Source organism: Mustela nivalis (assembly GCF_964662115.1).
Source record: "Mustela nivalis genome assembly, chromosome: 1".
NCBI lineage: Eukaryota > Metazoa > Chordata > Mammalia > Carnivora > Mustelidae > Mustela > Mustela nivalis.
In genome coordinates, this window is record NC_139020.1 from 22353814 (window position 1) to 22368374 (window position 14561).

The 14561-nt window shown below is 40.5% G+C and overlaps 1 protein-coding gene across 2 annotated transcripts in view; it reads right to left on the reverse strand.

Moving 5' to 3' along the window:
• NCAM2 (neural cell adhesion molecule 2) overlaps positions 1–788 on the reverse strand; it is a 513251-nt gene extending 512463 nt beyond the window's left edge. The window contains exon 1 of one of the 2 annotated variants that reach the window (XM_082742470.1): positions 482–788. In XM_082742470.1, coding sequence (XP_082598596.1) covers positions 482–536 — 55 coding nt within the window. In that variant the 5' untranslated portion in view covers positions 537–788. The remainder of the gene's footprint in view (positions 1–481) is intronic. The other variant, XM_082742469.1, reaches the window with a different exon arrangement.
• Between the last annotated feature and the right edge of the window lie 13773 nt (positions 789–14561).

The following is a 14561-nucleotide window of genomic DNA, read 5'->3' on the forward strand; positions in this document are numbered from 1 at the left end:
GGGAAAGGGGGAAGAAAAAAAAAAAAGAGTCTCTAAGAATTCAATTTCTTGCACACGAGAGATGTGTCACACGCGAGTTTAATGCTGATAGTTTTTGCTGCTTGTGTAAAACATTGTCGTTCCTCTTCCCTCCTCAGCCTCAGATATTTAACTGCTAATACACACCCACATGCTCATCCAGTTTTCGATCATGAAAATCCGAGCAAGCCAAGATCCCAGAAAAAGAAGCAGTTTGCCTCGATCTCCTGCTCCCCGAGGCCAGCCTCCAGTTCTGGGTTTCGTCTCATTTAAGGGTTCCACAGAACAGATACGATTTTTAGCGGCAGCTCCAATAAACAGTGAACATCACCCTACCAACGACCGAAACTGGAACTTTGGTTCGTTCATTTCATTCTCCCCGTGCCTCCCCCTGCCCCCGTCGGCCGGGTGGAAGGGGTGAAGGGGGAGGGAAAGTACAAGCAATCAAGCACCACACTCCTACCTTGCCCGCTACTGACAAGCAACCCGAGCAGGTAGAAGGAGAGGAGGAGGCTCATGTTCAGGACGTGACACTGGAGGACAGTTCCAAAGTTATTAAGTCCAGCCCCGGAGAGAGAACCTTCCGCTGCCACGGCCGCCCCAGCTAGAGCCGCCGCCGCTCCCGGGGTGCCCCAGCCGCCCGCAGCCCGCGCGCTCCTCCTCGCAAAGTGACTGCAAGCTCCGCTCCTTGCCGCACTATATCCAGGCGGCGGCGGCGGCGGCGGCGGCGGCGGCGGCGGCAGCGGCAGCAGCAGCAACAGCAGCAGCGGCCGCCGCGGCGGCAGCAGAGCCGGGCGGGGAGGGGGGGCGGGGGCGGGGGCGCGGGGAGGGGAGGCGCGGCCGAGGTGTATCCCTCCGCGCCGCACGGCGGTCGCTTCGCCCGAGACGCGCGGCCCCCAGGATTCGTCCGCAGTCGAGCTCGGGAAAAGCGGGTTCGGGTCCCGGGGCCTCCAAGCTCGAGGGGCCGGCCACGGTCGGGCTCGCACGAGCACGTCTGCGAGTGGCGACCGCACGCTCGGCCTCACGGAGACCCGCACGTTGGCAGCCGCCCCTGGGCCGCGGAGGGAGGGCAGCCTGGAGCGCCTGCACCGCCGCCGGGCCAGTTCGCCGAAGTGGGCAGCTGGAGCGGCTGCTGATGCTGCGGGCGGCCGCCCCGGCCCCGGGCTCTACGCGCGCCCGGATTTAGCGGGAGTGGGGACTCTGAGGGCGGGGGTGGGTGCTGCCGCGTTCATTTCTCCAAGGGCGTGGGAGGGGAAGGAGTCTGTCTCTCCCAGGCCTTCCCTCTCGCTGAACCCCTCGGCAGCCTGCCCGCGTCCCACGCTTTCCCCGCTGCCGCGGGAAAGGGGAAGCCGTGGTCCTCTAGTGTCTACACTGCCTGTCTCCGGTGGTGGAGGGTAGGGAGAAGGATGTGAGTGGTGTTTCTCCTCCACGTCGACCCGCTGCCGTTAAGAGCAGGTGCTTAAGGGAGAGAGATTGGGGAGGGGGCGAGATGTTGGAGCGGCTGCGTCCTTGGACACGTCCAAAGTCCCCCCCAGCCCCTCTCTGCGAGCTCCGCCTTGGGTCCCCAGCGCACAGCACCGGCCAGGTCCCCGAGAGGAGGGCGACGAGGGAGGTCCTGGAAAGGTGCAAAGATGAGTTGCGCGGGGATTCGTCCCCAGCCCGCCCGGCACCCGTGCACACACCTGCGTGTGCGCGCGTGTGAATTGGACTGATGGAGCCGTGGCGAGCTCCCAGAACTAACTCTCCTCCTCTGAAGGTTGGGGTGTACCCTTCTTTCTCCTGGAAGGCTAAGAAAGGTTCGTCAGTGCGATGTCAAGCCTGCGGCAAGAGCGAGCCAGCGGCAGACACTCCCTGGCCCCAGGGCCCTGGTGGGTCGGCCTGGGTCAGAGCTCCGGGCTGGAACTGACAATGGATCCTTCCTTCTGCACAGTTGTTCTGGTTCCTTAGGGTACTCAACTGCCTCACCTCTCACCCCGCGAGACCACTGGCCATTTCCTTATTAGTGAGGATGAGAAGTGGGAAGTAGAAGGGAGTAGAAATACTGTAGAGCTCAAAATCCAGCCCCCCCCCACCCCTTCGGCGCGAACCGCCCTGCAAAACACACACACACACACACACACCGGGATTTGATGCTGAAATGCAGGTTTTCTTGCTTCAGGAAGTCCAAAGGGATAGAAAGGAGCTAGCAGGGACAGAGGAGTTACTGTCTGCGATTTGTGTTCCTCAGGCAGAATGCAATCTTCTTACCCAGAAGATTCACTTACTTGGCATCTGGAATGGGTTTTTGAGATGAGTGGAGGCAAAGGCAGCTGTCAACATCCCTGATGGCTGAAGTCTAACCAATGGCTCTCTCAGAACCTCTCAGTTTGAGAACCTCCTCTTTCATTGGTTTTATAGTAGTATATTTAGGAAAATGCGTTTAGGAAGTTCTTTTGTCAAAGCTCCCTCCTCACACCCTTTCCTCAATCTGAGAGGCACCAACTGTACTTAAGTAAGGTCATTGTCAGCTCTTTGCAGAAAAGTGTGGAAACAGCACATTTATAGGTGTGAAAATGTCTCCTTTATTTTCACCAGTTCTTGATTTCTGTAAGGAGTCAAGACATGCTACACACACACACACACACACAGGGGGTCGCTGAAAAAATTTGAATATATACTACTTGTGCCAATTAGCCTCTTCACTGCAAAACCTGAAATTTTCAGTATGACACCAGGAGTGGTCAAGTGTGCAAGACATACAAATACACACACACACACACACACACACACAAACACCGGTTAGATTTCCCTCTTTATTTTTGGAAGTCGAATTACATTTATTTCAGACAAAGGGTTGAACCATGCCAGAGGAGAATTTCACTGGTACCCTTTAAGTTAATTTAGCTATTAATTCTTCTCAGAATATGGTGGAGGGACGAGAGAAGGTAGCAATAATCTATCAGATATTAATGAAATTTCTGAGTAGAGATTTATATCATAAGACCATGTACAAACTATCTGTGAGAGAGAATGGGAAAAAAAGAGAAAGTGAGTATGGGTGTGTATGGGTGTGTGTGTACCTGTGTGTATGGAAACAATGAAAAAAATAAAGCACTGGTACTCAGGAATATACAAAGGCAATGTAGGTATTGGTCCTACCCTCAATTTGCTAATAGTGTTAGTGAATAGATCAAGAATAAACACAAGATTCGATCATATTAATCAGGCTGTGAAAATGTCATAAGAGAAAAACTGTTATTGAGGCACAAGAGGAGGCGATCATTCCTGAATAGAGGATTGAGAAAGGCTTTAGGTAGCTTTGAAGAAAGGAGAAATTAGATGGGTAGAGACATGGGTAGGACAGAGAGGAGATTAAACAGAGTCTGGGGATGTGAAAGCACACAGCTTGTGTGGAGAACAGAGAGAAGTCTAATTTGGAAAAACTACAGTGTAAAATATAAATATTGGATGGAGTTGGAAAAGGGGTCTGGGACCATGTTATGCTAAAATATCATAATAGTAATTACAACCTCTCAGAATAGAAGCCCGGACGTGCATGGTCAGGAGGAGCCAGAATGGCTGCCCTTCCATCCTTGAGGCATAAGCTGTGAGTTGGGAACCCATGGGAAGATTATCAACACAGGTTCTCAGGGGTTGTATGTATAGTTAGCCTGCGTTTATGTTGCCAGAAGGTCTCGAGAGCAGGGTGACACACACTCAAAGAAAACCTTCCCACATTTGCTTAAACTGCTTCTTAGCCAAAAGAAGAAGTACCCCTCCAGGACTCCATCAGAAGCACACCCGTCCCCCAATGCACTGACAAAATGATGCACGACCTGACATTTGCCTTGGTCAGGTCTGCTCCACAACAGATTGCCAGTGTGAGGACAACTTATAGAAAAATTACCTTCGCCTACTGCAGACACATGCTTCTCGCGTGCAGACACAGTGCTAATTACCTAATGTCCCGAATCTCTGAACGTGACTAAGCCATGTGTACTGGGCAGGAGATAAAAGGTATAGGAATGCATCCTTCCTCCTTTATATGACTTATAATTACACTGAAGACAAATGATCATAGTGTCCATCTACCTGAGGAAGTGTTTCAGAGGTTTAGCTGGGGGGTTAGTTATTCCATTTATAAAAATAAGAGAAAGTTGAACAGGATTCAGGAAGCTATGAAGAGCGAGTAATAAGAAATATCAACAGGACTGGATGCATGGTTAAATGAAAGCAGATAAATTTGTTTCAAAGGAATCAATAAAATGAACATGAAGGAGTAGCAGAGAGATAGAAAACGATAAGGCGCATTATGTGTGGAAATTATCTTCTCTGGGAATTCTACCTCTTCCATCTGTAACCGGTTCTTGCAAAAGGTATGCAGGTCTACAATCCACACATAGATCCCAGGCATGAATGATGGGTTGTGGGCAGGATTTAAACATTATTTTGGTTTGCATATTTCTGATGTTATTTTTGTTTAGTCTCTGTTAACAGGATTCACGTATGTTAAGATCATACTATGAGCAAATGGGACAGTCTGTGTGTTCATTTATATTTTTGAAATGTCATAATCCATTATACCCATTCATTTACTTGTCTAGAAAATTGCCTGTTTTGACTTTTTTTTTTTTATTACCACAAAGGAAAAAAAAATCACTGTATATGTAGGCAGATAGCCTGAAACCTCTATAAATATATTATCCTGCTACTGCTTTTCCTTCTCCATTAGCGCTGCTTTTCCTAACAGTCATGCCTTTGAAAATCATTTCAACTCTCTTGATACAACAGTACTTTAGATGGTTTGCTAGGCTATTTGTGAGCATCTGACGGTAGCTACTGTAGCAGTAGAATTTAGATTTTTAACACCTTCCTTTGTAAATGCTTTACTTTCTTAGCCATCCTATTTGAAATTAAGAAACAGAAGGGAGAGATTTATGACACTTGAGGCACCCTAATTGTCACTGATTCTTACTTTTTAATTTCTTTCAAGATACATGGGGTCATTTTCCTTCATGGCTACTTCATGTTCCCTCTGGGCAAATAACTGCTCACTTCGCTCTGAAATTATGCAATAATTGCCTATAATTTGCCACTTGCCAGAATAATATTTTCTTAACTCCAAGGAGTATTATATTTTTCTCCGCCAGGGCATTCCCAGCAAATATAATGATGGACAGAGCAGATACGGTAACAGACATGTAACACCTTGACAAAACAGTGATTGACATAACTTTGAGAATAGAGTTGGGACAAAATGAGGCAGGAAAAAGGAACCAAGCGGTAGCTAGCAATGAACCTGCTTGATATGACAAGGATCATAATGGGAAGAGCTGGTTGCCCAAATATTGATCACAGCACTCAGAAATCATATTTTTTGTCCATAGGTAGTATTGACCAAGGTGATGTCTACACAAATCCTATCCTATGGAGGGCAGTAATTACATCCTAGATAACAGCAAATCCTTCATATCTGGCAAGTGATCCCATAGATGTATAGGTTTGAGAGGAAACAGAACATTAACCAAATGTATTTTGGCAGGACAAATACAATAGGTAGTTAAATGTGAAAATCTCTCACTGCATATTTGGTTGTTTCCTTAATAGAATTATGTTTCTGTTAATTTTCAAGTTGGATAAGCAATTCTGCTACTAATAGACAAAATACTGGTAGCAACAAGATTCCCTCTTATATGTCCACAAACCATTACTAGTGTCCCTAAAAATTAACCAATGCATATTATTTGAATATACACATTCTTTTATTTTAATGAGAATTATTTAGGTTAAAAACACTTGTATTTTATGTTAATGAGATGATCCTTACTCATTAAAAAGTAATGATGCATTTTCCCTACAACCGTTTTTAATCATTAGTCCTCATATTTAAATGAATATGTACTTAATACCTGTTACAGATTTAATAACCTACCTAAAACTGAGGAACTCAACACCTAAGGAAGAAATTGACCTGGCAACATATAAATAAGATAGAGAAATGAAACAATATATCTGTACATGCTTTATTGCCAATTAGTATTTATTTACTATTCCCAACTTCCTACATTCTGATAATTAAAAAATTAGAAATGTCTATACCCTATCAACCAGACAGACACTACCTTTGAACACATGGGCCCATTTTGTTCAATATTTCATACAAAATTACTTTTTCTTAGCATGAGATAGTACAATTTGTCGTATTTCATCTTGTTTCATATTTGAAATTAGTATTTTACATTGTCATTAATTTTTGTGAATATAAATTTAATTATTTGATTGCATGAACTACACCCTAATATATTTAACAATTTTCCTACACAGGCATTTAGTGTCTTTCTATAATTTTTATTCTAATGAAAAACACTACAGTGTGAATATCGTTGCCCATAAAGCTTTGAACACGGTAGAGGTTATATCCATAGCCTGCTAGAAGTTGTATAACTCGGTTAAAAAAAAAAAAAAAAAAGAAACAAGATGGAACCAGAGAGGGAGACAAACCATAAGAGATTCTTAATCTCAGGAAACCAATAGAGGGTTGCTGGAGGGGAGGAGTGTGAGATGGATAGAGTGTCTGGGTGATGGACATTGGGGAGGGTATGTGTTATGGTGAGTGCTATGAATTGTATAGACTGATGATTCACAGACCGGCACCCCTGAAGCAAATAATACAATATATGTTAATAAAAAAAATTTTTTTTAAATGACCATTTGTAGGTACTGGATTTATATTGCATACATTGTTTTCTTAAATGTATCCTTTATCCTCTGATCAAGAAAACCTAAAAACACTTCACTCACATTATCATAACTTTATTATATTTACATTTTGTATTTTGTTTGTGAATTTCTTGAGAGTTTCTATTCTGTGGTTTCTTTAATCATCTTCAATTAAAATACCAGACTCTAGAAAAACTGTCCAATTTAAGGTGAACTGAAGGACTTCTCCTTAATATCCTATGTCATTTTAATGCTATTTTTCTCCTTCAGGATTCACAGATTCTCATTTGCTTTATTAGAATAAGTATTGAAAAACTCTTTAATTGTCAGTAACCAAAGAGTTTTAATTTCTCTTGTTCAGATTTCAATAATATGACTTTTTAGAAAAGGCAAAATTATGGAGATGATGAAAAAAGATCAGCAGTTAAGGGAGAGATGAAAAGGTGGGCCACAAATTTCATTTTAAGGTAATGAAAAAACTCCGTGTGATAGTATAATGATGGTTATATGTTATTATACGTTTTCCACAACCATAGACTGTACAACATCAAAAATGACCACTCAGGTATACTATGGGCTTTGAGTGATTATAATGTGACAGTGTAGCTTCATCCTTGGTCAAAAATGTACAATTCTCAAAAAAAAAAAAAAGTACAATTCTCATGACTGGTATTTATAACAGGGGAATCTCCACATGTATGGGGGAAGGGAGTAAATGGGAAATCATTGCTTCATTCTCTATTTTGTTGTCAACTTAAACCGTTCTGAAAAAAGGTGTATCTTGAAAAAACAGATACCCATTCTAGAGACTATGGGACACTTCTTCTCTCCACATTGAGTCCCCTTAATGGATTCTCTTTCTTAGCGCTGTGAGTTGTTTTAGGCACCAGTTACTTTCCTAAGAATTTCTCTATACCCAGTCCTTCACAGCTGAGGACAATTCAGATCTCCAGGGAACATTTGACAAATGTCTGGAGCCCTTTTCATGATCGTGATTGGGAGAACAGTGCTATTGGCATCCAGTAGCACCCTGCAATGTGCAGAACTGCCCTCCACAGTGAATAGTCATCGAAAATGTCAGGGTGAGAAATCCTGCTCTAAACTGTCCTTCTCGGGGCACCTGGGTGGCTCAGTTGATTAAGCCAATAGAGCAATCTATTTGCTTCTTTAAAACAAAAGTCTGTCCCATTTTCTTCTCACAAGTATTTTTAATACTTCTGAGTGAAATCCTCATCTTCCAGAACAAAATTTGACCCTAGATATAGTGTGACCTTTTGTGGTCCAAAAAAGGCAGTAATTATAATGGAAAATTAATTTCCAAAGGTTTTTCCCTCAATTTAAATGATATCATATGGACCCCAAAGGGAAAAATGCATTTAATAGAGAAACCTCAAGGGGGCTCCATATTCTTTACATAAAATGTCTTTATTTAAATATAACTCTATGAGCAAAACAACCTATAAGAAGCTCAGTCTGGCAAGTCCTACTGACTTGACACATTGTTCCTCAGTCTCCCTAAAAACTGATGTCTTGGAATGGCATGATTTGGGGACACGGGGAAAACAACTTCTAAGAACCAACTATTGTAGGGTGCCTGGGTGGCTCAGTGGATTAAGCCACTGCCTTCGGCTCGGGTCATAATCTCAGGGTCCTGGGATCGAGTCCCGCATCAGGCTCTCTGCTCAGCCGGGAGCCTGCTTCTCTCTCTCTCTCTCTGCCTGCCTCTCCATCTACTTGTGATTTCTCTCTGTCAAATAAATAAATAAAATCTTCAAAAAAAAAAGAAATAAGAACCAACTATTGTAATAAAGCCAGCACAGTCCATCTTCATTAAAACAAAAAGACAGGAACACCTAGGTGGTTCAGTTGGTTAAGCCTCCTCTTGGTTTTGGCTCAACTCATGAGATCAGGGTTGTAGGATCAGGCTCCACACTCAGTGAAGAGTCTGCTTGACACTCTCTCCCTCTTTCTTTGCCCCTGTCCCCCACTCTCCCTCTCTCTCTCTTTCTCAATCTCCCTCTAAAATAAATAAATCTCTTCTAAAAAAGCCTAAAGACAAACATTATATTTCGGGAAACATCTAGTTTGCTAATTATGTACTCAATTTACTCTTTAAAATGTCTTCAACATTTAAGATGAAAATAGCTTACACAGAGATGACTTCATTAAGTCAGAGATATCCCAGAAAAACAGATGTATATGTGCCTTATATCTCCATATTGAAATAGATTCATCATCAGAATCCCTTCAAGAATGAAAACATGAAAAAATAAATAAATAAAATGAAATAAATAAAATAAGAACAAAATCATGTCTGGGCCATGCTCAAAAATGCAGAAATTGCTAGCAGTTTGCTGACATGGCTACTTATATTATGATCTGGACCTCATTTAACAAACTGTTAATATGTCCAGAATGCTAAGATAATTTTATCAGTTTTTTTACTTCGATTACTAAGCTATTGAGGAAATAACCCATAGATAAGAAAATGCATCAAGAAAAAGTAAAAACTTGGTTTGGTTTCCAGAAGGACCCATCAGAGACATTTCTGAGGATAAAAAACATGAAGAAATCATTTCTTTTGTTTACTGTTAGATTTCCAGGGCTTAGAACCCACAGAGTGACAAGGATTCAGTAAGTGCATGTTGAATGAATGTCTAAAAGTAAAAACAATGGAAAAGAACTGATAACTAAAGAGAAGGACAATGACGATAAGCACTATTTGTGTATCTTTCCTTTTGATTGTAGCCCACATTTAAGATCAAAGCAAAATTCAAAGTTTCTTTAATCATCTTTTGGAGAAATGTTATTTTTCTACAAAGAGTTATTATTTGAAGAATATTTTACCATTAAGTGATATGAGTCCTGCTTCAATATACTTAATACTCTGCCCTATATTAAACAAAACTGAGAATAATGTCATTCATACCAATTTATAGCCACTCAAGTAACATCAGGGATGTAGGTCCCTTGTGGTCATTAAAAATGATCCCAGGTGGGGTGCCTGGGTGACTCAATGGGTTGAGCCTCTGCCTTCAGCTCAGGTCATGATCTCAGGGTCCTGGGATCCAGCCCTGCATAGCAGGAAACCTGCTTATCCCTCTCTCTCTGCCTGACTCTCTGCCTGATTATGATCTCTCTCTCTCTCTGACAAATGAAAAAAAAAAAAAAAAAAAAAAAAAAAGAACCCAAGTAAACCAGAATGGAGATGTGCCTGGTGACTTCTGATCTTTCTATAGAATTGCTCCAGACTCACCTACAACCTTAGTGTCTTTCTTGCTTTCTCTACTCTGGCTTTATGGTTACCTCTCTCCTTTTAGCATGTCAGCTTTGCAGGCCCGTTTTATACTGTCTTTCTCAGCTTTGGTATTGTCTCCATCCCTTCTTTATCACTTCAAATCAGATCTTCAGAGATTTCACAAATCATCTCATGCCTCCTACCATGGAAACTGCCCCTTGCCTGGATTCACCCACCAGTTGAGGGCTCCATCCCTCCTCTGACTTCATAACTGTTTCCATAATAACGCTGATGAATAGCTATCAGACCAGCTCCCAGAAAGGGCAATATAGCAAGTGCTCCTACTTAAGCTATAATGCTTGTCCTGAAGGTCTGGGGTCATTCTGGAATGAATATTGGAATTATTTAATTCATCAGAATTGAAGCAACAGTGTCCTAAAACACTGGAGAATCTGTTCTTTAAGTCACCCCTGAAATGGAGCAGTCATGTTTAAAAATCTTTGTGATATCGAGAAGCTGGTACTAATAAGGGCTTCAGAGAGGAAAATGCTGTAGGGAGGAAGCAGGAATACGACAACTTCCATGAAGCCTGATACTTGAATACACTTTATACTGCTGCCCTTATTAAAAAAATAATTATACCTAATGCACCTTGAAATGAGCAAATGGCAATATTAAAAAGTGGTCATAAAATGTAACTTCAAAATTCATTGTTCATACAAGATAGAAAATCAATGTTCAGAAAATTTGACCTTTAAGTAGATGTTCTTCAAATTACAGGTGGTGTCTCAAGAAAGTATCACAGTAACACCTAAGTATAGTATAGTAACATCAGGTTCGTTTCATATTAAAAAGGCCAAAGTGATGTTTAATTCAATGTTTCTGTCTTAACTCCATTTACTTGTATATATTATTTGGTAGATTTACAAGACATTTTTCTTCTTTAAAAATCGGAAGACCTACTAAACGTAATTTGTTTATAAGCCCGTTAGGCCTGGATTTCCTTTTACTTACAAACAAGTGGTAAACTAAACATTTTGTTCTACGTACCATCATCATGTGTATTCCATACTCAGTGAAAAAGATGAGAAAGTTTGGACGGAACATATGAGTCTGACTCTCTAAATTTACAAATGAAAAAAATTGACACTAAGAAAGATTAAATGACCGGCCCAATTTCATTGAGCTTCTAGAGCAAAACTATAACTAGAATCTAGAGTAATAATTTTTCTGCTACAGAATGCTTAAAAATGGAAAAATGCAAGATCAATTTCCTAATCACTACATAATATAATTCTATAATTTATTTCCTAAATGAAGTGTGAGAGTATTGCCTGTTAAGATATTTTTTAAAAGTTATATTCCACTCTAATGATTTCGGAGGAACAGTTTTATTTATTGGAGACTCTGATGCCATTATTATATATTAATAGATTCTTTCTTCTTAATTCAACTTTCATCTCTAATTACCAAAGTGACTATAGCTACCAATGCCAAAAACTGATTTAAAAGTGCAAACCCGAGCCAAATCATCACAGGATGACAATTTATTGGCTAAAATTTCCAAATAACTAGTTTATATATTTTTTTTCTACATGTGGGTGATCAACAAAATCGATGCTCAATAAATAACAGATAATTGGCTATAATCAACTCTTTAAGCATAATGCAAAGAGAGAGTACACAAGTTAGAGTAGGGTTTATTTAACATAGATAGTTCAGAAAGCATTGTACTATCAGCTTTCAATAGTAGACCCCTTTTTCTGTGCTGTCTGTAGCATACAGAATTGCCTTCTGGGGAGCACCTGAGCGGCTCTGTTGATTAAGTGTCTAACTCTTAGTTTGGGCTCAGGTCATGAGCTCAGGGTCATGAGATTGTGAGATGAAGCCCCACCTCAGGTCCACGCACTCAGTGGGGAGTCTGCTTGAGATTCTCTCTCTCCCTCTCCCTTTGCCCCTCCTCTGCACGTGCTTATTCTCTCTCTCTCTCTCTCAAATAAATAAAATATTTTTTTAAAAAGTGTTGCTTTTTTTATTGTAAGTGCTTATTAGATATCTATTGAAAAGAAAATTTTGATTTGCCTATAATGTAAATGAATAAACCCTTAGCATGATGGCTATAATGTAATGAAAAAAATAGCATAGGGTGGAGATTGCTGTAGAAGGAAAATACCCATTAATTGTGTTTTCTAGTATAATATGAAGTATGTATCCTATCTGCACTAGAGAATATGCTAATATTGACATGTGTTATTTTGTAACCTTGGGGGTTTCCCAGGTGAAGTCTGAAACCAACCCTCCCCCCACTCTCCCCCATGCAGGGCAGGGAGAAACAAAGAAAGAAGCCACTTCAGATTGATAGGTGGCCGGTTTAATAAATGAGGGGATGTATACATGAGGCTTATCTTGGGTGACTACAAGGTGAGCAGATCTCTACACCCACTCTTGCCAGAATATTAAAAGTTTAATGTAGCATCTTTAACAGGGTTCTATCACACATATCACTCAGATAGTCTCAACTTCATATTGTTCTCTCAAGACTACATCCTTGAAAGTGGCCCCCACCACGATAATGGTGAGTAGAATATATACTCCAAGGACAGGGGAGAGGGTGTGGAGTCTCAGACTGCCCAGTCCAGACCGAGTATCAACTAGAGGTCATGTCCTTTCCATGAGCTCCTCCAACAAGATCCATTAGCAATTTGGTAAACTTTGAACCGCTAATATGCCCTAGGTACTGAGGTAAGCCCTTGATACGCATCACACAATTTATTCCTCACAGAAACATCATGGCATGCATTATTATTCCCATTTTATATATGAGAAGCTAGAGGATGGAAAGCTCTAGCAACAGGAGAAGATCAGGGTCATGAAGTGTCAGAGCTATGGTTTGGACTCATACCTGAATGCATAGGTCTGTATTTCAATCCGTTTACAACCTCTTCTTTCTTTATTTTTTTTTAAAGATTTTATTTATTTATTCAACAGACAGAGATCACAAGTAGGCAGAGAGGCAAGCAGAAAGAGAGGGGGAAGCAGGCTCCCTGCTGAGCAGAGAGCACAATGTGGGGCTCAATCCCAGGACTCTGGTATCATGACCTGAGCTGAAGGCAGAGGCTTTAACCCACTGAGCCACCCAGACGCCCCCATCTCCATTAGATATAATGAACTTCTAAGTCATTTACTAAAGACTCAGAAAAACAAAGATGTTGTAAAAGGGAAAAAGTAGAAAATTTTCAAAATTCTCCACATGAAGTACAATTTGATTACTTAGATGACCTATATGAGAAAACAATCAAATTAAATTAACAAAAATTCTAGGTGGAGAAGTTAACATCGAAAAGGTTGACAATATTTGTTGATTTCTAATAGTAATTATCAAGTTTTGACAGGCTAATTATGGCATATACAATAGATACATACACACTTCCATGAAGTTATATAGAATTTATCATTTTTAAAACTATTATTTTATTGGTTGTCAACAATTAGAAAGAATAAAATAACTTACAAATAAATAATACCCAATGTGCTGTTAAATAAGTATTAATGACAACACATTTGTATATATGTAGAGACATGAGATTAAGTAATTTTATTTATTATGCATGTTGGATACATTTATCACCTACAAGTATCTTTAGCATATACTTAATTTCCCCTTAGTCATAACATTTATAATTTTTTAGTGTGAGGTATAATAAATTATACACATAAAAGAAGGAAAATACCTGGCTTTCTTTTCACCAAAAAAAAACAAAACAAAACAAACAAACAAAAAAACCTCTTATGAACAGCTTAAAACCACAAAAAAGTTTAGAAGAAATTTCTTAAAATACTCTGGTAGAAAGAGGATGAAAGAAGCACTTATTTATACTTTGTAGGTCTGAGTGTTTGCAACATTTTGAGTAATTTTCTGAAGTGTTCATGAACCAAATTACCGATCTTCACGAAGATGAGTAATTATCCAAACAGAATGCTTCCTTGTGAATACTGCAAACACAATTAAAGAGGCACTAACATAAATTATGTTCCAGTGGACCACTCTATCCCTTGTATTTTTCCACTTGGTAAAAAAAATCTTGAATACGGCCACAGATCTGTTATTGGTTCTATTTTTGTTCTAATATCTTTAAAATGCAGTGGCGTTCAAGATACGCTTGGCCTGATAAAGTGACGGGAGATGGGGGTCTCCATCCTTTGACCTTAAGGCTCCCTTCATTCTCAGAAATGACCACTGCGTTTAGGAAAGCTGTCATTGTTTGTGTTGGTTTGATTTACCTGTCTAATTTGGATTGTAATTATGCCCACTGGGTGGAGAATGTGACTAACTTTGTATTCCGACAGCACCTGGTGCACAGTTGGATTTCCACTAAGTGTTGAATAATCATCTACAGAAATCAATTTAATATTAGCAAAATGGGCCTCTGTGCAGTGAGATTCTTTTTTATCTTGAAGAATAATTAGGAACACTTCTAGCTTGGCAAAGAATGTGCTATACTTGGGGTCATTCTGTCCTACAGGGAAATGCCTTGTGTCTCCAGGGTGTGCGTTCTGTCTATAACAGACAAGAACAAAGCAGTGAACTCTGAAATGAAGGAGGTGC